The sequence below is a fragment of the Nelumbo lutea genome, chromosome 1 (genome assembly GCF_056320005.1).
Source record: "Nelumbo lutea isolate HS-2025 chromosome 1, American lotus-T2T, whole genome shotgun sequence".
Lineage (NCBI taxonomy): Eukaryota > Viridiplantae > Streptophyta > Magnoliopsida > Proteales > Nelumbonaceae > Nelumbo > Nelumbo lutea.
The window spans coordinates 163610451-163634343 of record NC_142684.1 but is presented as its reverse complement, the minus strand read 5'-3'; the positions used below and the strand labels follow the sequence as shown (position 1 = coordinate 163634343).

Sequence of the window (23893 nt, the reverse complement as noted above, 5' to 3'; positions counted from 1 at the left end):
TGGTCTCATGACCGGATTAACCTGATCCAATAATTTGGTTTAAGTCTAATTCAAATCAATAAGAATATGGACAACTTTATTTTGGATTGTCCTGATCCAATAATTATAATGGATTGTCCAAATCCGATTTGATAAAGTTTGGATCGGATTGGATCCAAACCCATGTCTCTTCTAATATCTAAGATTTGTAATATTCTATGATGTATAATATATATAGTACATGTATAAAACACACACACACATATATAACATACTTTATGTCAATTATAAAAGTATTATGGGCTGGGCTAAGTTGAAAATGATCACCCCTAGTTCTATGGGGTCTTATACTGAATTTGAATTTAATTTGAGTATTTTTTTTAATAAAAAAATAAAACTAAAAAAATGTTAATCCCATCTAACTTATATATACATAATAAGGATATCCAAATATGAAATAACGAATCATAGTTCTAAATTTTATATAATCATATGTACCTAGGTATGATTTGTTGATTAGTATCATACAACAAGGCCAAACGATAAAAAAAAAACAAACGAACTCTGGCAGGTTGTGGATACTTCACAGCTAATCCTTAGGTCGCTGGTTCAAATCTGGCAGGTTGGATGTTTTTGTCCATTTTAGTTGGTGGTATGTTTGGTTTTTATTTTTTGAAATTATAAAATATTAAGGATGTGACAGGTGGGTCGAAGCCTTTCCGGTATTATCAATTCATAAAAATGGTGACAAATCATGTGGATTTTGATTGGACAAAGCTCTTTAGGTATCTTATCTTCCTGGTTTTATGTACTTGTTAACTTTCTTTGATAACTTTATTGATACCGGAAAATCTTACTTGTAATCGAAACCAGCCGATGGCTGTCATAAATTCACAGTGTATTTGATCAAGTCTTTTCCCGTATACTGTCTTTCTAGTATCATAGATTCTTTATCGCTTTCCTCCCCTTTTTAAATATAGCCTTTTTCCACTACACAGGATGCGGCAAAGGAAGCACAATAGGACCAGCAGCCGCCACCACCTATTGAGACCATCCAGTACAACCCATTCAACAAAATCAGGTCATACAACCCATCCAACAGATACAACACCAACTAGTTCCATCGCTGCCTCCGCTAGTCAACCCTCTAGTTTATAATAGTGAAAGGTGCCTTGAACAAAGAGACATGTTGCCATTTTGCCATGATCGACACCAGGGAGATTGGACTGAGAGAGGAGGAGATGAAGGATGGGACTGACATGACAGGCACTACTGGCAACTAGATCCACCTACTTGGGGCTCGTATGCCTCCAAGGAGATGAACAAATCAAACTCCACCCCCAAGACAGATCACTCATGAGCATCTGAGTAGCATAGGAGGCATCACCATCATTCATTGACAAGTAACTGAGGTGAGTGAAGGGAGTGCTCTGATAGGCTTGGCCCCGCTCACCAAGAAGTAGTAAGTAAGTTCACTAGTACTGTACCCAATCTGGCCAAAGCATCCCCCCTTGTTCTAGAGATTTTGTTGGAATCAAGACTTTGAGGGTTTACGACCTTGACTTTTGAGACATATGATGGTATGATTGACCCAATAGACTATATGGAGAGCTTCCAAGTTTTGGTGTTGTTTCACTGTGCTTTGGAAGCCAGCATGTGCTTGGCCTTTCCTACTACCTTCAGGAGAGTGGTCAGCCTATGGTATTCCAGGCTGCCACCTCGATCCATAGAGAGTTGGCCTCAATTTTTGGAATTATTTTGTTACTCACTTTGCTACCAGTTGTAGGTCCCAGAAGACAACATTAATGCTAGTGCACATCAAGCAGATGCCCAGAGAGAGCTTGTGGGAATACGTGTAGATGTTCAAGAACGAGGCGCTAGAGGTGACAGACCACAAAGAGAAGAAGCATAAAAGAGACGGAGAGGATAGAGAAGGATGGAAAAAAGACTAAGGGGTCCAAGGGTGAGGGGTCATTAGCGCAATCTCAAACTCCACCTTGGAAGTTCGAGACATACTCCCTTGAACGCCCCCCAAAATCGGATTCTAATGTAGATACATAGTGGGGAGTTCCTAAAATGGCTGAAACAACTAAAGGGGAACCCAACCAAGCGAAACCATAAGAAGTACTACAAATTCCACTGGGTAGATGGTCATGACATGAAGGATTGTTACGACCTGAAAAATGAAATAGAAGAATTGATAGGAAGAGGCTATTTGAAGCAATTCCTGAAGGAGGATGGAGTAGTAGACAAGTAGAAAGAAGAGGATGATGTGGACGACCTCCAAGATGGAATCGTAGGTATAATCGAAGTTATTGTAGGAGGCTCGACGGTAGCTGAATACAGTCAGACTGCGAGAAGAGCTTTAGTGAGAGAATTGCGAACCAATCAAGGAGGCTGACCCGAGAAGAAACCCAAGACTAGTGAGCCCATTGTATTCACTTATGATGACTTGAAGGATGTTTGGTTTCCAGATGACGATGCCTTGGCCGTCACCATGATAGTAGCAAACTACTTGGTAAAGAGGATTTTAATTGATTCTAGAAGTTCAACTGGCATTTTGTTTTTGACAGCTTTTGAATAGATGAAGCTGGATAAGAAGAGACTTATCTCGACTTCTCAGGGGATGTGGTAAAACCAGTTGGGAGGATTTGCCTGTCGGTAACAGTGGAGACCATGCCAAGACAGGCTAGTGTAATTACAAAATTTCTTGTTGTCAACTCACCATCACCTTGCAACATTATTTTTGGTAGAGCTTTGCTCCATGCTCTCCACACTGTGGTATCGACATACCACTTGGCGATGAAATTTCCTACCAAGAACGGCGTGGGGACAATCCGGGGTAGTCAACTTGAATCCCGACAATGCTACATGGCGGAGTTGAAGGGGAAACAACTCGTGAAGGAAGAGAAGTCAAAGAAGCACAAAAAGAAATCAACCACAGATGACAAGGAGGTCGTAGCTCTTGATCCAGACTGGCAAACCGAAGAAAATACTAGTCGAGCTCAACCTATCGAACAGACCATGGCAGTATCCATCTCAGTGACGGAGCCAAACAAGATAGTTCAAATCAGTTCTCTCCTCCCTTTAGATCTACGAGACTAGCAGGTAAGATTTTTATGTTTAAATTCTGATGTATTTGCTTGGTTCATGGCCAACATGCCAAGGATCAACCCTTTAGTCATAACTCATAGGCTTAATGTTGACCCAAATGTTAGACCTACAGGGCAGATCAGGTGGAAGTTCGCCCCTAAGCGTTTGAAGGCGATCAAGGAGGAGGTCGCGAAGCTGTTGATCGCTGACTTCATCAGGGAGTTGGAGTACTCGGACTAGGTCAGCAACTTTGCGCTCATTAAAAAGGCGAGCCAAAAGTGGTAGATCTGTATTGACTACTCTGACTTAAACAAAGCATGCCATAATGACTTCTTTCCTTTACTTCACATAGATCACCTAGTTGATGCGACCTCAAGATTAGAGCTTATCAACTTCATGGATGTATTTTCTGGATATAATCAGATCTTAATGGACCCTGATGATGAAGAAAAGACATCTTTTGTAACTGAAACGAGTTTATTTTGTTATAACGTAATGCCCTTTGGCTTAAAAAATGTCGGGGCCACATACCAAAGACTTGTAAACAAAATTTTTCAAGGAATTAATAGGAAAGAATGTTGAAGTCTACATTGATGGTATGGTGGCTAAAAGTCGAGCTGCATATAATCATATAAGCAGTTTGAATGAGATATTCGGGGTGTTGAGGGAGTACCAGCTTAAACTCAACCCAAGTAAATGTGTATTTGGTGTCACCTCAGAAAAATTCCTGAGATTCATGGTAACTCAATGTGGCATCGAACTAACCCCAAAATGGTTCAAGCTATTTTAGACATGCATCCTCCGAGAATAGTTAAAGATCAACGGCTAACAGGTTGGGTGGTTGCCCTTAGTCGATTTTTCTCGAAGCTTAGAGGTTGGTGTTTACCATTCTTCAAGGTCATTAAAAAAGATGACTTTAAATGGACGCACATGTCAGATTGCCTTCAAAGAATTAAAGTAGTACCTCAGCTCACTTTCCCTGATGATGACATTAGAACCTAGAGGAGTGTTCTTCTTATATTTGTCTGCTGATGATGAAGTTATAAGCTCGATGCTCACTTGGGAGGTAGATTGGGTCCAATACCCCATTAATTTTGTCAGCACGATGCTACGGGACGCTGAGACCAGATACCCGAACATAGAAAAATTGTCTTATGCCCTGATCATCTTAGCTCAGAGCTCTAACCTTATTTTCAAGTGCACACCATCGTGGTTTTAACTGATCAACTACTTTGACAGGTGTTAGCAAAACCAGAGGTCTCGGGATGATTGATCAAATGGGTGGTTGAACTCAACGAATTCAATGTGAGATATGAACCCCAATCTGTGATCAAGGTGTAAACACTAGCCGACTTCATTGCAGAATGCACTTTTACACCAGAGTAGCTCACCTTAGAGTAGCCATCCACCAACTTGGCACTTGTTCATGATTTGGACCCTTTGACAGCCTGGATCTTACATGTAGATGGATTGCTCAACTAAAAGGGTAGTGGCACCGAACTTATTTTACTTGGCCCTGAAGAAGAAATTAAGTTAGAATATGCACTACGCTTCAGGTTCAAGGCATCCAATGACATTGCTGAGTACGAAGTGTTGATTGCTAGGATGAACTTGGCTAGGGAAGTTGATGTGAAAAAGCTCGTAGTGTACAATGACTCCCAGCTCATAGTCAACCGGGTACAGGATTCTACAAAGCTCGAGAATGGCCAAGTATCAAGCAATGGTATGAGGATTATTCTCCTACTTTGTAGAGTTCAACATTTTTTAGATTCCCAGGTCATGTAACACACAGATAGATGCATTATAAAGACTAGCAAGCTCGATAGAGATCAATTCTCGAAGAATCGTGTACGTTGAAGATTTGCAGTGGCCCAACATTTTGGATACTCTTACTGTTGAGGTCTCTCTAGTGTTGGCACCCGAACCAAGCTAGATGAACTCAATATTGAGTTACTTGCAGATAGGAGCTCTATCATCAGATCGGATGCAAGCTAAAAGAATACAAAGAAAAACAACCCTATACATCACTGTGAGCATTGAGTAATGACTCACTTGGGCTGGAAATGGAGTCACTACCCATCAGTTAAGGAAATGAAGGTGATGGGACCTTTGGGAATTGCATCAAAACTCTTATTTTTGTTTGTAGTGACTCCAAATCTCATGATCTGACTACACCAGTCTGGGTAAGACTTAGATGGGAGAGGGAAGGGGTTAGGAACCCCTATCCCGGGTCCGATAGGTGGGGCCTGCATGGTATCTAAAACAACATGAGAGAAGCCACACCAAATATTTTTATACTTTATTTTTTATTTTTTCTTTATTTTTAATTAATTAATTATTTTTTTGTATTTTTTATTTCTCTTTCTTTTTTCTTAGGAAACCCTACTTGATTTATTTGTTTTATTTGTTTTATTTTATTCTTATTTTTTATTTTCTAAATTTTGAACATTTTACATTTTTCCCTTTTTTATTTTGTTATTAATTTTTATTTTATATATTTTTATATTTTCCTACTTGTTTTTGTTTTTTTAATTATCATTTTCTCTTCTACAGCTTATTCTCCCACTTGGCTCCCTGTTTAGCAAATACCAAATCTAAACCAACATCTCCAGTTCGCCTTTCTATCTAGTTAATTTTATGGTTTTAATCATCATCACTTTTATTCTTTATTTTTGTATATTTTTTATTTGTTTTTCCTTTTCATGACTAGGTTAATTTTTTTTCTCAACCAATCATTGTTCTCATTCTACGTTTGCACATAATGAAGTCACCCCGGTTTATTCAAGACTATTTCTTCTTTTTTCCTCCATTTTTTGGATATTGATTTTATTTGCATCTATAAATATCTTGTTCATGGTTGAGGTGAATCCCAATGAACTAAGATATCACACCTACAACCATTTTGGGGATTACAATTTAGTGCCATCATACAACTAGGAAAAAATGGGATCTCCTATCTCAACATCAATAAACCAAACTAGGCAACCGTTCAATCTACTAATATAGACAAACTTAAAATCGAAAGAAACATAAATAATTGAATGCTAAAATCAACCTCAAATAGTAACAACAAACATAGAATAACAACTAAACAATAATAAAAATGATATTTCAAAATTGAACTTCAACATCTATGGTCAGGCAGAACCAAAACAAGGGGTGGATTAATATTTGATGGAAGAAATGAAACAAAAACAAAGAAAAAAAAAAAGAAATCAGTCTAGAAGAAAAATATAGTGAAAATAGAACCTACCTATATTGGATTTCGGACTGGAATGGATTGATGAAACAGGGGCACCGCTCTTTGAAGAAAGGCACTGATAAAATAGATTGAAGAGGTTTAGTGTGATAATGGAGATGTTGGCAACCCGAGAGAGAAGTCCAATGGAAAAATAACAGATGATTATACAGTGGTGCAAGATTGACTAGTGAATTAACACGATGTGGAGAAGATCGTTGGATGGGATGTCCCCCTGTGATTAACTATATGATGATTGATTGTGTGGATCTTCCAGGTTTGTCCTACTGCTAGGAGATCGACCTTAATGCTGGAATATCAACCTTGTTGGTGGGAGGTTCAAAATTTCAAGAATCTCTCTCCTCCCTCTCTTGTTTTTGTCATTTTCTCTTTCCACTCTTGAGTGCATGGGAAGACTCCTTGTCCCACATTACTTGAGAAAGGAGTGGAAGTAGGGTATATTTATAGTTTTGCTCTCTCTATGTGTAGGGTCCCATAGGAGGAGAGCACTATAGATATTCCATGGATGGGGGGGGGGGGTTGGGGGTGCTTTTCACATGCACACGCCGAACCGGGTCCGGGCGTGGTCATGGGTGCGTGTACGTGTACATATGTGCACTACACCGAATCGATTTTTCTTTTAACCAAATGAATCATTTAAGTTTTGATTTCGAATTTATTTTTTGAATGGTTTTCTTTTCTTGTTCGTGTCTCCTCCTTCCTGTGTCTCTTTGAACAAGCGCACTGTTCTAAAGAGGTCCTTGTCTGGAAGGACACCTTTGTGTCCGTTTGGGTCTAAGACCAATCTATAAAAGGGGTGTTAGTTGACCTAGTTTTTACAAAACAACATTGTTCTTGATAGTCTTCTCTTCTTTGTATTTTCTGACGATTTGAGCATCAACTTTCTTTAGCTCGCGAAGGTCTGTTAAGTGAGTGCATGCCTACTAGTGGCCTGTGGGCTGTTTTATCTTGGCGACCGATTTGCGATCACTCGGATGCACTGTAGGGAGAGTGACCAAGTGGCACGACTCAACCCTCATTCTCTCCACAACTTCTCAGTTTCACAATTCTGCAACAGCACACTCCTGTAAGTTCCGGTTTGGAAAGCGATTATCGATAAGCTCCATTTTACCTTCTTTACTATTTTACAACAAACCTTTAACCCCTAATCTCCACTGCTAGCTTGGGAAGTTGTCGTTGGTTCACTCGTTGTGTTGTCGCCTTTGGTTTGAGTAGAGAAGATGATGAATAGTGTGAACATAGTGGGTGGAGGAGAATGAGTGATCAATGTAAGGGAGTCGATAAAACTAGGAGGATATTTTTTCTCTTTGCCACTGCTCTGTTCTTTGTTCAAGGGAGGAGATGATGAACTTCCTCTCTAGATGGTTTCGGTGATTATGCTAAACTTAAAACAACTTGGCTTTTATAAAAGGGGTAGTTCAAGGGTGGAGACAATGATTTTCCTCCTCCAGGTGGTTTTGGCGATTAGGTTAAACTTAAAAGAACTTTGCTTTTATAAAGGGGGTAATGGTAATTTTGTAAATTTAGCAAAGTCTAGGGATATTTTTGTTATTTTAAGAAAGTTTGGTCAAACTAGGTCTAACAGAGGTTGAATCGGGATCATGGATGGATGGCTGAGATTTTGGGTCAAAATTTGAAGGGTTAAGATGGGTCTAAGTGCACAGGGCGGTTTTGTAGGTGCGGGCTAATATGATTGGTCGAAATGGAATCTTTTTGGATGAGTGGTCAAATAGGAATGTTTTGGGTTGAAATTTGGCAAGATGGGGTTTTAGAAGGGTACTGGATCGACTAATCTAGGGCTTCAGAATGAATTTTAGGTGCAACGAGGGGGAAAACAAAGGTATTTTGGCTAAAATTTTGTAGGTGGGTATTTTAGGGTATCAAGATCATAGGAATTTGGGTTGATGATAGGAGTTGGAATGGGATCTTGGTTTAATGGAGGAGTAAACAAGAAAATCTTGGGTTAAAACCTTATGGGTAGGTGTTTTAATGTTTTTGGAGTTCAGTGATGTGGTCTGATTGGCTCAGATGTGTTTGAATCAAGGAGATTTGGGTTGTGCTTGTTTTAGGCTAACGACAAGGGTCAAAACTAAATCTTTGTTTGATGAGAAGTTAAATAGAGGAATTTTGAGTTGACATTTTGTGTGCAGGCATTTTAGGATGTCTGAGGTCTGGTTGTAGTGTCTGATCTATGGGTGGATGTGTAAATGTGGGTTGATTAGGGTCATCAGATTGGTATTGGGTAGATTTAACAGTTAATTTGAGGGATTTTAGGTTGAAAGTTTGATTTTTATAGGTTTTTGGGTGTTTAGAGTGATTGGAATGGTCCGATCAAGCATTCAGGGTGAATTGAAGGTTTAAGTGGTGGACCGATCAAAAATCGATTGTTGATAACCATCATCAGGGACCAATTATACCGGAAGTCATTCACCCTACCGTACCTTAGTTGCCTCAGTTCTTCTGAATCTGAACGTGTACTCTGAGATATCCATGTAGAAATGTGTAGAGCACACACAGGGGGGGTTGCTGACTTAGAAAGCATTGCGACAGGGATACTATTGACCCATCATGAAGGTTGATGCACTCCGCTTTATTAAGAGGTGTAATCATTGCAAGTGCAATGCAAATATCCCTCATTAGCCCATGGTCGACCTCCAATACCTCGTCAGTCCATGGCCATTTGCATAGTGGGGAATCGACTTATTGGAACCCTTTCCACTTGCAATAGGGCAACACAAGTGGCTCGTTTTGCCATTTATTACTTTACGAAGTGGGGTAGAAGATGAGTTGTTGGCTGTGGTTACATCCTTCAACATACAAAACTTTGTATGGAAGAACATTATTTGTAGGTTCGACCTACCTCGGGTTCTCATCTTAGACAATGGAAAATAATTTGACAACATGGGATTTCAAAATTGGTGTAGAGAGATGGGCATCCACCAAAGGTTCACCTTGGTCAACCATCAACAAACTAATGGTCTAGTCAAGGTGACCAATCACACATTGCTTCAAGGATTGAAGACTCAACTAGATAGAGCTAAGGGATGATGGATAGAGGAACTCCCAAGTGTGCTATGGGCATATTAAGCTACAAGTTGGATTACCACCGAGGAGATGCCCTTCAACCTAGTGTATGGAACAAAACCAGTGATCTCAGTTGAGATTGATGTACCCATGTTGTGAATTGAGACCTATGAGGAAGACCTCAACAAGGACAAGCTTAGGAATAACCTAGACTTGATTGAGGAGGTTAGGGATCAGGCTTACATACAAACTGCAACTTACCAACAAAAAATGGCTTGGTATTACAGTGCTTGAGTCTGAAAGAGAAATTTTAGGGTTGGAGACCTCATCCTCAGAAAGGTGATTGTGTCTGAATCGGGAGTAGGGAAACTTGGTCTAAACTAGGAGGGCCCTTACAAGGTCCTTAAGGTGCTGGACTCGACAACCTACAAGTTGCAGACCATGGGAGGGTGAGTTGTACCTCATACTTGGCATGCTATGAATTTGGGAATGTATTATGTATGGGATTTCTTGGTACTGGAATAAAAATTCCAAGTTTCTTTATAAAAAAGTTGTCACAACTTAGCTTGAAAATAACTGAGATGGGAATTTACTCATATAACTCGATATTGTGTTAAAAGGGACTCCATAAAGCATAAAAAGCATCGACATGCAAACTCGGTATCCCACCGGAATGACTCGGACAAACGGTTGAGTTAGCTTGGGAAGTGAGGGATTAATGGTAAAGGGTTAGTAAATCGACCGAGGTGGGAAACATGGGCAAGTGGCTTAAGTCAAATAACTTAGTAAGAACCACAAACATAACAAAAGAACATTTCTATTAAGGATTAAAAGGAGGTCGATACATAGATGTTAAAAAAAAAGTAGTATTCGTAACAACAAAACCGAGCACACCAGCTTGGAAAGTACATCCAAAAGATTGAAAAACCAAAGGATCATTGGGTGGGCTAGTCACCAAAGACCTAGTCTTTCGTGGGGTCATAGACTTGGACCTGACGACCACAACTTTGGCATCTTCCCCCTCGGCTTCGCTATCCACATTGGCCACCAAAATGAGGTCTTTGAACGCATTTATGACTTTCAGCTTGTTGACTGGATGATCTAGGAGGGTATCCGAAAGAAGCCTACATAACCTGAATCTCTTCCTTACAAACGAAACCGCAAAATCAATCTTCTCAGACTCGATCTCCGGGGAGAGAGTGAATGCAGCAATTGTCTCATCATGAGCCTTCTCTAGCTCACCCTTCGTCTCCTCTATAACCTTCTCGAGCTACACCTTTAATGCATTTTTCCTCTCCTAGTTGGTCTTGAGCTCGATGAGTAACCTTTGGCATTCTACCTCGTGCTTGACCTTAAAGGATGCTAGGTCAGACCCCACTTGGGCCTTCTCCGCTGCTATCTTATTAATCTCACCCAAGTACCCTTCCTTAATCTGAGCCAGGTTATCAACTCGGTCTTGCTGGCTACGTGCCCTTGCATAGATCCCTTGAGCCATGGTTTTGGCTTGAAAAGTGGAGGTAAAGTTAGAGGCTCCACCAAGAAAGGAATAAAAGCAAAAGGAGGGAAAACAAGCAGTTTACCTTCATGAGGTGCTTGAAAAGGTGGGTCTCCATCACGTCAAAAGGAAGGTTCTCCATATCTGCCCAAGATGTAGGCAGCACTACACCCTTGCTTAGCTCGTAGGCTTTGGCATGATCCTATACGACGTCACCTTGGCGAACATACCAATTTAGGGTCCAGGTTGGGGTGTGCTCCGGGGGCAAAGTAGACAACCTCTCTCTCAACAAAGCTAGAATTAGGGGCGGAGTAGAGGAGCTCAGAGCTTGGGGATGCTCTGGGGGGGCAGTAAAGCCAGAGTCACCTCACGCTGAGCTCGTGCCTTTGATCTTGCTATTTTCTTGGTTACCAAAGCCTGTGATGCCTCATCCTCCATGGTGGAAATAGCCCGTAGGGTTGTAGTGTGAGAAGATTCGACCTCATCCCCTATTCACCAACTGATTCATGCTTCTCTCTCAAAAAGAAAGAAATAAAGGAATTTAATTCCACATTAGCTCGAAAAGTGGTGTGTGTAAGTCATGTACCAAGGATTGGATTCTAATGAACAAAGGGAAAGACTACCTACGCATCCTTGGCTCAGGCCTGCTTATAGGAGGGCATCCTCGGTCAAATAATCATCTATCTTTAGCCCGAGATGTGCGATCCCTTGAAATTGTTTTTTTTTCCTCCGAGGTCAAGTAATGTTTGTCGGGGTTGCCAACGACCATGCCCCACCAAAAATGAACTTTCAAAGACCGTCCTGGACAATGAAGATATACTTCGACTTCTAGTTTGAGAATTTGCTCAGGAACTTCCTACTGGACTTAAAGGCAAAGTAGTAGAACTTTTGATCACCCGAGGTGTGATTGATACCACACAAGGCCATGAAGACCCTCATGTTAATGGGAACACTGTGTGCATGGACCGTTAAAGCAACACTGACTATGATTCTAATGGCATTAGGGGTGAGTTGCCCGAAGGTAAGAAGGAAGATGTTCAAGAGGTCGATGACCATACGAGGAAGGGGAAACCTCTTTCCCACAATGAAGTGCTGCTCAAATACACAAACTTCATTGGTTATATGATTCTAAGGGGCCTCATTTGGGGTAAGGAGCCTTAAACAAAACTCATCAAGGACCCTGTAGAGAAGGCAGATCCTTTGCAGATCGACCAAAGTACACTAAGTTGGAGTGAAGGGTTCGTTGGGGCTAATCACGAGCTCGTTAGGGACCGAGGCGAGCTTCCCCAAGTCCCTATGAGATTGGGAGGCCGACTCTGCAACCTCCCTCTTTGCTCTCTCTGCTCTCTATATCTCGCAAAATCAACAATCGTGGAACTCGACTTGAAATTACTAAAAGAAACGAAAAGGAAAAGAAACTCGAGAGGAAAGGACTCATCGGCGATGGACTGAAGAATGAAGATGGGGAGGGATGAGAAGCAGAGTAGACCTTGTGAGCAAGCTCTCCAACCTAAAACGGGGACCGCTTCAATGGAAAATGTGAAAATGGACCCCCATGGGGACCCTGTTTATAGGTGAAGTAAGCGGATGGTGAATATCAAATGAAACTGACAGTTGAAGATTCACCACGATTGGACTTCCTGAGGAACCAAATCAATTAAACGCATTTTTGAAATCTGAATTGAGTTATTGAACAATGTCAAATCCGCACGTACGACAGATGTGCCTATTATAGCCCTCCTCAACAACATTTCTAAACAGACCATATGGGATTACATGTAGATAGGCAACCAAACACTCGAAGAGAGCCACTACTGGAAGAAAGAGTTCCTTCACTCGAGCTAAACCACCTTGACCTCGAAAGTGGGGGGTAAGTGATGGGAGTAAAACTGACATTTGGGTAATTGGATGTGTAACATCTGTAGGAGAGCTGTCAACCAACTCACGAGATGGACATCGAAAGCCTAGTGCGACCTTGGGTCGAGGAGAATCACCTCAGGGGTTGTGAACCCGTCTCGTCGAGAGATGTGTGACCTGAGGAACGAATTGTCTCGAGTCCCCACGAAGTCCTAATCAAAGAGCGACCTCATACGACTATTGAGCCAAGGTCTAAGGAAATGGTTTCCTCCGAGATGAATTGTTGTCAAAGGCAAACACAGAACTCCACCATGTGTATAGAGAGTGACGATTTTGCATCCCATCATGTAGAATAGTTGACACGTAAGGCACTCTATCAATCAGTTGGTCCCTGGCCCACACCATGCATTCATAACGTGGCGCACATGTCATCCAAGCATGCTCCACTCGAGCACTAGGTGGCCAGATCGCATGACAGGTGGCTTGACTGGTCTCCAAATGGTCATGGCTAAACCCTAGGTGGCCTGACTGATCTCTAGGTGACTTGATAGGGCTCTAGGTGTCTTGGAGCTGAGCTCCAGGTATCTTGGCCAAGCTCTAGGTGTTCAAGGCCAAATACCAGGTGTCTCGAGGTATGACAAATGTCCCACACTTATCTAACATGTACACTCACGATGTGCATCTGAAACCTTTATAAAGGTCAAAATATCATTCAATTCATACTTTATGCTTCATTGAATTCTCACCTACCCCTTGGACAACTGAATGCATTGACTTGATCATCGGAGTTACAAGCTTGGGATATCACATCGGGCCCTCTAACCTTCCTTCTTCCTTTGTAGTCAATTTTCAAGCTGCTCCAAGGACCTTGATGACTTTTGATGACATCGATAAGTAGTTACGAATGTCAAATATAATGGGTCAAACCCAATTATTCTGATTAAGAATTAGTTCGGTCCCATGTCTATCTTACAAGAAGTTCAGGACTTGTACATTCTGTCCTCAACCAGACCCGACCTATTGAGAGTGCGGATTTAAATTCCATGTAGTCTTCCTATAGGCTACGTTTGGTTTGAAGTAAAAGGTAGGGAAAGGAAGGGGAATGTAAGGAAACCTTTACAAACTTTGTATAAATTTCCCTAGCTTTCCCTTCCTTTCCCTATATTTTCCTTCAAACCAGCCATAAAGATTGATTCAAATCGGGATTCACCTACATCAATTAATCTGATTCAAAATTTGATCATATCTGTAAGTAGGTGTATTCATTTTTCTGTTTTTTTTTGAATTAGCAAATTAAAAAACTAAACACGTGTCTATTTAAACTCACTTACAACCAATTCACTTTCCTTTTTTATTGGGAAATTAAATATAATCACGTGCAACCCACGTGTCTCTTCTAGTATTTAAGATTTATAATATTTTATGATGTATAATATATAGTACATGTATAAAACATGTTATAATTTATGTAAGTATAAAATATTGTATATACATATATTATGTATCATTTTATAATATTTATACATGCAATATATTATATTATATAAAATAATGTATATATATATATATATATATATGAAATACTTTTATGTCAATTATAAATATATTATGGGCTAGGCTAGGTTGGAAATGATCATCCCTAGATCTAGAGGTCTTATATTGGATTTGAATTTAATTTGAGTATGTTTTTTTTTTTATAAAAAAAATTAAAACTAAAAAATGTTAATCCCATCTAACTTATATATACATATTAAAGATATCCAAATATGAAATAATGAATTTTTAGTTCTAAATTTTATATAATCATATGTACCCAGGTATGACGTTGATTACTATCGTAGAACATACCCAAACGATTGTTGAAAAAAAAAAAACAAATGAACACATTCATGCATGTGCACCCTAGCAATAGAGCCTAGAAAACCCTAAGCACAGTCATTTATAAGTTTATATGAATAAGTATATAACAATCCGACCTTAGCTCAGTTGGTAGAGCGGAGGACTGTAGTGGGTTGTTCTTCACAGCCGATCCTTAGGTCGCTGGTTCGAATCCGGCAGGTCGGATATTTTTGTCCATATATTTGGTTTTTATTTTTTTAAATTGTAAAATATTAAAGATGTGATAGGTGGGTCGAAGCCTTTCCGGTATCATCAATTCATTAAAATGGTGGCAAATCATGTGGATTTTGATTGGTCGAAGTTCTTTCGGTATCATATCTTCCTGGTCTAATGTACCTGTTGAATTTCCTTGATAACTTTATTGATACCGGAAAAACTTACCTATGATCAAAACCAGCCACACAGATGTAGGCTGCAATTCACGGCGGGTAGAGAGTGGGTAGGAAATTCCATTTAGCCTTGAGGCGACTTCTTTATTTCTAACAGAAGCCTATCAATTGCAGACACTTGAAAAACATGGGGATCTCCGACGCCGGAGAAGTTCTGGATGCAAACTCGGAGAATTACGACCGAATGAAAGAGCTCAAAGCTTTTGATGACTCGAAAGCCGGTGTCAAAGGACTTGTGGATGCTGGGGTGGAAAAGATTCCCCGGATCTTTGTCCGACCACCCCATGAGCTTAACGAGAGCTTGAATACGAATAGTGATGAAGACTTGGAGTTTCCTGTTATAGACCTCCAAGGGTTCGAGGAGGACCCTAGACGAAAGGAGATCGTTGACAGAATTAGGCTTGCGGCAAATACCTGGGGTTTCTTTCAGGTGGTCAATCATGGCATCCCCATAAATATCTTGGACGAGATGTTGCAGGGGGTTCACTGGTTCCATGAACAACCCCAGGAGCTGAAGATGGAGCTCTACTCGCGTGAGCTCATGAGACGAGTCAAGTACAACAGCAATTTTGATTTGTACAAGTCGACCGCTGCTAACTGGAGAGATACTTTGTTCTGTGTTATGGGTCCTGATCCTCTCGATCCCCATGAATTGCCCGCTGTATGCAGGTAATTTTCCTGCTAATTTCCATGGAAATTTTACCAGTTCGACTCGACACGATTGAACTTGCAATTTTTTGAACTGACTTGGTCTAGAAAGTAGAAAATCTTTTTGTACTAATTCCTCACCTCAGTATCAATCAAAAACCATCTTCAGGAGGAATCTGTTTGTGTAATTTGTAGAGATATAACGATCCAATACTCGGAGCAAATTAAGAGATAGGGGATTGCTTTATTTAAGCTACTATCAGAGGCTCTTGGTCTCAGGCCTGACTACCTCAAAGACATGGATTGTGCCAAGGGGCATCTCCTTCTATCTCACTATTACCCAGCCTGTCCTGAGCCAGAACTGACAATGGGTACTAGCAGGCACTCTGATCCTGATTTCCTCACTGTTCTTCTGCAGGACCACATCGGTGGTCTCCAAGTTCTTCATCAAAATGAATGGGTAGATGTTCCTCCCGTGCCTGGATCTCTTGTGGTGAACGTTGGAGATCTTCTGCAGGTTCTTGCTCTTATCATCAGTCAAGGACTCATAGACTGTATTGAGTCTCGATCAGTGAAGTTATTAATTAATTGGTTTGTTACATTTCTTCTTGCAGGTTATGTCTAATGACAAATTTATAAGCGTTGAGCACAGAGTGTTGGCTAATCGCGTGGGTCCAAGGGTATCTGTGGCATGCTTTTTCACCACACATCTTCATCCTTCCACCAAGGTTTATGGACCCATCAAGGAATTGTTATCAGAAGACAATCCGCCCATATACCGTGAAACATCACTGAAGGACTTCATCAAATACTATGATTCCAAAGGACTCGATGGGATCTCTGCTTTGACGTATTTCAAATTATGAAGTAGGGAAGCCGAGTCTGGAGTCCTGTTTGGTGCATGGTTGACAGAGAAAGAGCTTTCATTCTATTACTGAAAGTTCAGAACTTGGAAAGATTATGACTCAAACAAAGGAAGCTTATGTATGAACGAGCCTGGAGGGTTTGTCCTAAAGATTGTAGATGTGTTTGTGTATGTGTGTTTTTCTTCTGTTTGAAAGCGGCTTCCAATTGAATTTATGCATGCCTAGAAGAGAACATTGTTCAAGTGCATGTTTGTAGGTTGTCTAGCATAGCTTGTTTTTCATTTTCTTTGATGAACAGGCTTGATAGTGAAAAAGGGCGTCCATGCTTAATTAGCATCATTTAGTTTAAGCTATGACAAGCTTTTTAGTGTTGAGAGCATCAAAGAGTAGCCAAACATGGTCCAAGAATGTCATTCAAGGCTGTCTCTGTAAAGGAATTATCCACCAGCTTCAGTAGAAAGGAACTTGATGGCAGTGCGGTGTTTGGCATCGATGCCGTTGCCATGTCAGAAAAAGAACTTGATGTCTGACATGGCACCACATCAGTGCCATGTCAGAAAAAGCGGTGCCCCAAAAACCGGCCTCATGTTTGGTTCCATTTTTCTATAAAATACGTATGCTGCCCCATACATGTCTCGGAAATCGGGAAGGTATAGTCTGAGGAAATATCAAATTCAACGATTTCTGAGGTTCCAGCCCCTTACTGCCAATGGTATAATGATGTGGCACCAATGTGGCATCATCTGAAGCGTTGGATAATGTAGACCAATGCTGAAAAGGTATATGCAACACTCTGGGATCAAACGAAACCAGTGTTATTTCCCCAGAAAACATCATATGTGCTCATTGATGCCAAACATAAAAGGAGCTGTTTTTTGATTTTCAGAGCCAACAAAATTGGCTGTAAAGCAAGGGCATTGATACCAAACAGATGACTTTGATTGACTTAACCTTGGCAAGCTGAAGGCTGAAGCCACAGAGCTAGCAGATAAAAACGAAGCACATGCATGGTAAACTTATCCTAGAGAAAGCAGGTGCAATATTAAATGTTACTTTAATGGGTTCAACTATGAAATGGAAAAGATTAGATATCTGAAAAACTTCTGACTAGTCAATTGGAATCATAAACGTGGTAGCCAGGTGTAATTTATCAAAATTCATGGATGAATTTTGATTGGTCAAAACTCTTTCCATACCATAGATTTTCCCTAATTTAATATAATCTTTATCCATTGGCTTTGAATTTCAACAAAAAAGCTATGTTAAATGTTCTATTTATAGTCAACAGTGGTGGAAACATAGGGTTCTCATGGCACGGGTGGTTAATGAAGCATTGTTATCTCACCGTCAGTTACGTTGGGTTAGTAAATATATTGTATAATTCTTTTTGACACAAAAATAACATCCATCCGACCTTAGCTCAGTTGGTAGAGCGGAGGACTGTAGTTGGTTGATCCATCAGATAATCCTTAGGTCGCTGGTTCGAATCCGGCAGGTCGGATTTGAATTTACATTTTTATCAGCCCTCTCCTTTCCTTGCGGTTCAGACTCCCTGCCAGTTTATTATTATTAGTATTTTATTTATTTATTTTTCGGATCTATGCTATCTTCGGAACCCATAACCCCCACTCCATCTCCATTCTTACCTCTCTTAGGTATCACTTATCTAGGTTGGACCATGCTGGCCCGTTGATCTAAAACCTTAGGCCTAGCATGGCACGGACCATCGTGTCAGGCCTGGCACGGCCCATGGGCTATCGTGCCTTATCGTGCTGTGCACGTTTGCATCTCTACACTTATCCGAGTAAGTGATGACTTGAGTAAGTTGAGTTTCCCAAATAGAATTTAAATGAAAAGAATTAAAATAGTTGACAAATATTCCCACAAGATATCACTTATCTAGAGGTGTAAAGTGGGCTGGGCTGGCCCGTGGGCTGAGCTTTGGGCCAGGTTGGGTTGTGCATTGGACCAAGCAATTTATTTAAAAAAAATTGACAAAAAACTTAAATTTTTAATTTTATATGAATTTTGTGTATATAATTACTTATATATACAACAATTAAATAAATTAGTATAATAAAATAAAAAAAATATTTTATTAATGTATTATATACTATATATTACTATATAATTATTATTTATGTAATATTATATAAATATATACAAAATATATATAAAAACATATATAAATATATGTAAAAAATATATATGGGCCGTGCTGGGTCGGGTTGTAGGCTGGACCATGCTGGTCCATTGACCTAAAACCTCAGGCCCAGCACGACACGAACCATCATGCCAGGCCTAGCATGGCCCATGGGCTATCGTAACTTGTCGTGCTGTGCGTGATTTGCATCTCTACACTTATCCGAGTAAGTGATGACTTGAGTAAGTTGAGTTTCCCAAATAGAATTTAAATGAAAAGAATTGAAATAGTAAAAAATACTCCCACAAGATATCACTTATCTAGAGGTGTAAAGTGGGTGAAAATTTTGGGGTGTGCCGTGAGCCGGGCTGGCCCGTGGGCTGAGCCTTGGGCTAGGTTGGGTTGTGCATCGGACCAAAGCAATTTATTTTAAAAAAAATGACAAAAAACTTAAATTTTTAATTTTATATAAATTTTGTGTATATAATTACTTATATATACAATAATTAAATAAATTAGTATAATAAAATAAAAAATATTTTATTAATGCATTATATACTATATATTATTATATAATTATTATTTATGTAATATTATATAAATATATACAAAATATATATAAAAACATATATAAATATATGTAAAAAATATATATGGGCCGTGCTGAGTCGGGTTGTAGGCTGGACCATGCTGGCCCATTGACCTAAAACCTCAGGTCCAGCACGACACGAACCATCATGCCAGGCCTAGCATGGCCCATGGGCTATCGTAACTTGTCGTGCTGTGCGTGATTTGCATCTCTACACTTATCCGAGTAAGTGATGACTTGAGTAAGTTGAGTTTCCCAAATAGAATTTAAATGAAAAGGATTAAAATAGTAACAAATACTCTCACAAGATACATTTACGTGAATAAATTAAACAAAAAAGAACACGGGCAAGTGTACTTAACCCAGGAAAGTAGGTTCTTGAAAAACGAACAGGGTCTTATTTATTTATTTTTTATGAGTAAATCTTAAAACGAACAAGGTCTAAGGTCTTATTAGACAATCTCCCCGTTCAAGTGAGATATTCGCAATACAAAGTTGCAAATGGCTGTGAAAATGGTGTGAGCAAAGTCTTGTGAGGACCGAATCTGATGCATCCGGTCTCAATATTATTTAGTATGAGCTATTTTACTTTTTATCCTTGACAGAAGTTTGTGTAGGTAACAAGATCACAACAGCATCCCATAGGTGCCCCATATGTATTGGGAGATGTTCCCAATACACAGTTGCAATGTGCTGTGGGGCGCCAATCTGAACTCGTAGTCCTAGGTAACAGGTATACAACTTATGTCTAATAACAAGCATGTGTTCACAGGTCGGGTGTGGCTTCTGCTCAATGATATGTTCGCTTTGGAGGGGTTAATTTTCTGTTTGGTGTTCACAGGTCGGATGTGTAACAGTGCAGCCCATGCTTTGGCTGTAAAAGGTAGGTCAGGTTTGAATGCTGGTTAGTATTCTCCAGATTGGCCTGTTCCTTTGGTCGTGGTTGAAAGAAGCAATTTGGTGTGTGAAGTTTAGAAACCTCCTTAAGGTTTTTTCATTCTTTTGTTTTTTTCCTGTTGTTTTGTTTGTTTTCTTTTCTCTCCGTTTCTGGTTGTTTGGTTCTTTTCTCTCTGTTTAGAAGCATGTATTTAATAAGGACAGTTAACCACTAAAGAATGCCAGTCAAAGTGAGTCTGGATTTCCTGTACTGTGTTTGGGCTTTAACAATCCTACCCACGGGAACCCTACCCACACTTACCGGAAGGACACTACTGTTCTACATTACTACATTAGAACAATCTCCCATGTAGAGTTGACCATTTTATGTGACGTGATATCAACTCAAAACACCTGGTAAAAACAGCACCGGTACCAAAACAACCTTAATCGAGATTGGTTTCGATGCTCACACCATCGTCCTTTACAGCCTTGCATTGAGAATACTTTTGTACTTGTGAACACTGAAGCTGATTTCACCCTTGATCCAGATCACTTGCCGACAAGAAACGTTCCAACACCATACCAACATCATCTGATACCACACATCTCATACATGGCAAAGGCTCCAGTTTTATAGTGAAATGTGCAGTGTCAGATCAAATTGGTAGGGTGTTAGAACTTGTTCTGTTGACAGGAGAACCCAACTCCAAATAATGAATGCCCAACGAACAGTATGAAGTTGTAATCAGTGATTTACAACATAACAAGCTCCAAGCAATGTTTTAAAAATCCAAGTTTAGGTCATTTTGTCATTTCGATTGTCAAAATACACAAACAGTAAAATCATTGAATATTTTAATAGCAAAAAGAATAGTCAAAGGAGATAAAAAGAGAGTTCTAGGTAGGCATATGGACATTATGCATTCAAGTCGCATACAATGTAAACAAATTACATTAAGAACTTCCTCCCCAAACCAGGCTGCATTTGACATTCCTTATTTTTAAGGACTTGTCTCCTTATTGCTGTTAAAAATTTAGTGTCATAGGGGCATTTTAACTGCAAAAAGGAGATGAGTACTTAAAATAAAGAATGCCAAATGCAGCCTAAATGCTTAACTTAAAAATGATCAACGTCTATTGATGCAATTGCTCCAAAATACGTTTCCTGATTTAATGATAACTTGAATTTTAAAGAATGGGTGGATCCGACCTTGCAAAGTAGAATTTGTAGAAAACTACTAAACCAGAGTCTAAACATGGTCCTAGAGAATGAGATCCACATCTGAGACGGAATGGCAACCACAATAAGAGAGTCCATCATCATCTTGATGCAGTTGAGGTGGTACGAACCAACTGAACTGACTCCCTTTGTGAACTGTGTAACTATAACCACATGCAAATGAAGAATGGACAGGGCTGGGAAAGGGAATGCAATAAATAGAACCTTTAAGGATGCAGTGAGACCTACCATTAAAGAATGATGGGACTCCAATGGGGCTCACCTAGCTCATAAATATCTAGTCTAAATCCTTGCCACAAGATCTGGGTTGAGACTTGAGAGTAGAGTTTCTCCATACAAGCCTTCTGCCCCTTTCTCAATGAACCCAGGCAATGCTTGAGAACACGTGTCATGAAAACAGAGTTCTTGGATTCTCCTAAATGATAAAGTTGTGCCATTGTAGGATGTTGTTTAAATCTAATTTCACCAGTAGAAGATGGGCTAACTGATTCAGAAAACAGATACGGATGAAGAAACGCATACACATTTTATAACTCCTTATGAGAAGTTGGAAAAGGGGGAGAATTTTGATCATTCTAACATATACATCTTGATCATTCTGACATATACAGTTTATAACTCGTCGATAGAGAGGATCATTGAGAATAGAAGCTCTATATGGTCAGAAAAGGACCATCTTATAAATTTGATTCTTGATAGAACATATACATCTTTATATCTTGACTGTGCAGTGCCTCGGATACTCCACCAAATAATTTGCAGTGGCTTGGTAAGTGCAAGAAAAAATGGCTTCCCTGTGTTTTAAAAAGAAACAGCAGTTCCTGCTATATTATGAGTAATTAAGCATTGTCAAAATACTAAGCTCTGTGCCAAAAAGATCTGTTGGAGACCACTAAAAAACAGAATAACATCGAATCAGCCTCATCATGGCAGATCCTTTAGGTAAAACAATAAAAACACAATCTCGGTTAAATATAGTTAAACCATGACAGAAATGATTCTATACACAGCTAAAAACAAGATAGCACTAGATAATGAGATCGGATTGGCTGAACACTTTGGCTGCAGAACAAATGATTACACCCCACACCAGTCTTAAAATACATGGGGCCTGCAGCGGTGGCAATATCATTGGTTCCACAGCCAGTCATACAGCCATCGTGTTAAGCTAATCCAAGTTCCTAGACAATTTCCAAAGCTTAACCATAGTATTGTAAAGCACAACAAATTCTCAGTTTAATTAAGCCTTGTCCCAATTATATGGGGTTGGCTACATGAATGCTGCAAGGCTGGGAAAACTATTTTACAGTTAACTTCTGGCAATAGGTGAACTGTTTTTTTTTTTTTTTTTGATAACCAGGAATTTATTCATTTCTTGTAAACAAAGTGTACCAGAAATTTACAAACAGTGGAGAGAATGCCAGCCATCTCTCCCCCTTATATATATATATATATCACTTCTAAGCCTATGGTTAATCATTTTTTTTAACATTTCATTCCTATAAACCCATAAAGTGAAGAACTAATCATGTTTGTGGGGTGTGTTTTATAGGAAAAGAGCAGTTTTTCAGTACCAAGCAAAGTTCAAACTGCAGATTAAGCCAAACTCCATTTTTAGAAATCCAACTAGAACTTTCTTTACCTGATCTTGAACAATACCTTTGGGGATGTGTGTTATACCTCCAAGAGATGGATGAAGAACGCAATTCAAGAAAAGAAACAGCAAGAAAAAAGAGGCAAATGACCCGGAATATGGGAGAGATGGAGCATGTTAATGAGGAAGATGGATGTAAAACATCATTGTGGATGTGGAGAGAGAACCTATATTGTCAGATTCAGACCAGACCAGACCAGACCAGACCAGACGTTGGACCAATAAGAACTAGGAACTAGCAGCCAAAATGTTTTTTAGGCTACCTGGTTCTTAAAAATGTTGACTAGGTCAAAATTACCTCAAATACATGTGTAAATACCTCTTATAACCCATAATATTTATTCTTTTGGGTTTTTTACTGATAAAAATTAGATTTAAAAGATAGTCTGGAATTATTTGCTACTTTTTAATTTTACTTCCTCTTACTTTTTTATTTGAGTAAGCCGATCAGAATGGTCAAACTAGTCAGTCGGACTGTTAAAACTATGACTCAGTGACTGGTACAATTTAAAGTCTGCTCTGAGTCTGACAATATTGGAGAGAACATAGGAAAAGTGCATAACTTCAGTCTCTTGACAGGGTTTAATTTAGTTAGAAGTACTACATGTGGGATTATAGAGCAATGGCTACATGAATTGAATCCGCACCACCAATACACCCTGGTGTGAAGGGAAAAGTGCTTATCATCTTCATCTTTTTTTTTTTTTTTTGATATATTGCTTATCATCTTCATCTTTTTTTTTTGATAGATTGCTTATCATCTTCATCTTTTTTTTTTGATGGATCGCTTATCATCTTCATCTTTGCAACCTAGATCTATAGCCCGTCCAAGAGACCCTATCAAGTATCAACCAAGTTCTTGTGTCTTGGTTTAGGACC

At 39.5% G+C, this 23893-nt stretch overlaps 1 protein-coding gene and 2 non-coding genes across 5 annotated transcripts; all 3 read left to right on the top strand.

Annotated features, from left to right (window-relative positions):
* The first annotated feature begins 14678 nt into the window (after positions 1 to 14678).
* TRNAY-GUA (transfer RNA tyrosine (anticodon GUA)) lies at positions 14679 to 14771 on the top strand. The gene is made up of 2 exons: positions 14679 to 14715; positions 14736 to 14771. It is a non-coding gene; the product is annotated as a tRNA-Tyr (tRNA).
* A 117-nt stretch (positions 14772 to 14888) lies between these two features.
* LOC148878860 (1-aminocyclopropane-1-carboxylate oxidase homolog) lies at positions 14889 to 16848 on the top strand. Of its 3 annotated transcripts, none has more exons than XM_088960232.1 (3): positions 14889 to 15664; positions 16062 to 16160; positions 16258 to 16848. In XM_088960232.1, the coding sequence occupies exons 1-2, from the start codon at positions 15123 to 15125 to the stop codon at positions 16105 to 16107; spliced, it is 588 nt and encodes a 195-aa protein (XP_088816358.1). In that variant the 5' UTR covers positions 14889 to 15122; the 3' UTR covers positions 16108 to 16160; positions 16258 to 16848. The 3 variants fall into 3 exon arrangements, with proteins under 3 accessions (XP_088816358.1, XP_088816359.1, XP_088816360.1); XM_088960233.1 differs by having other exon boundaries at positions 14961 to 15664; positions 15839 to 16160; XM_088960234.1 differs by having other exon boundaries at positions 14985 to 15664; positions 15813 to 16160.
* Positions 16849 to 17918: 1070 nt separating this feature from the next.
* On the top strand, positions 17919 to 18010 carry TRNAY-GUA (transfer RNA tyrosine (anticodon GUA)). The gene is given in 2 exon segments: positions 17919 to 17955; positions 17975 to 18010. It is a non-coding gene; the product is annotated as a tRNA-Tyr (tRNA).
* The last annotated feature ends 5883 nt before the right edge of the window (positions 18011 to 23893 follow it).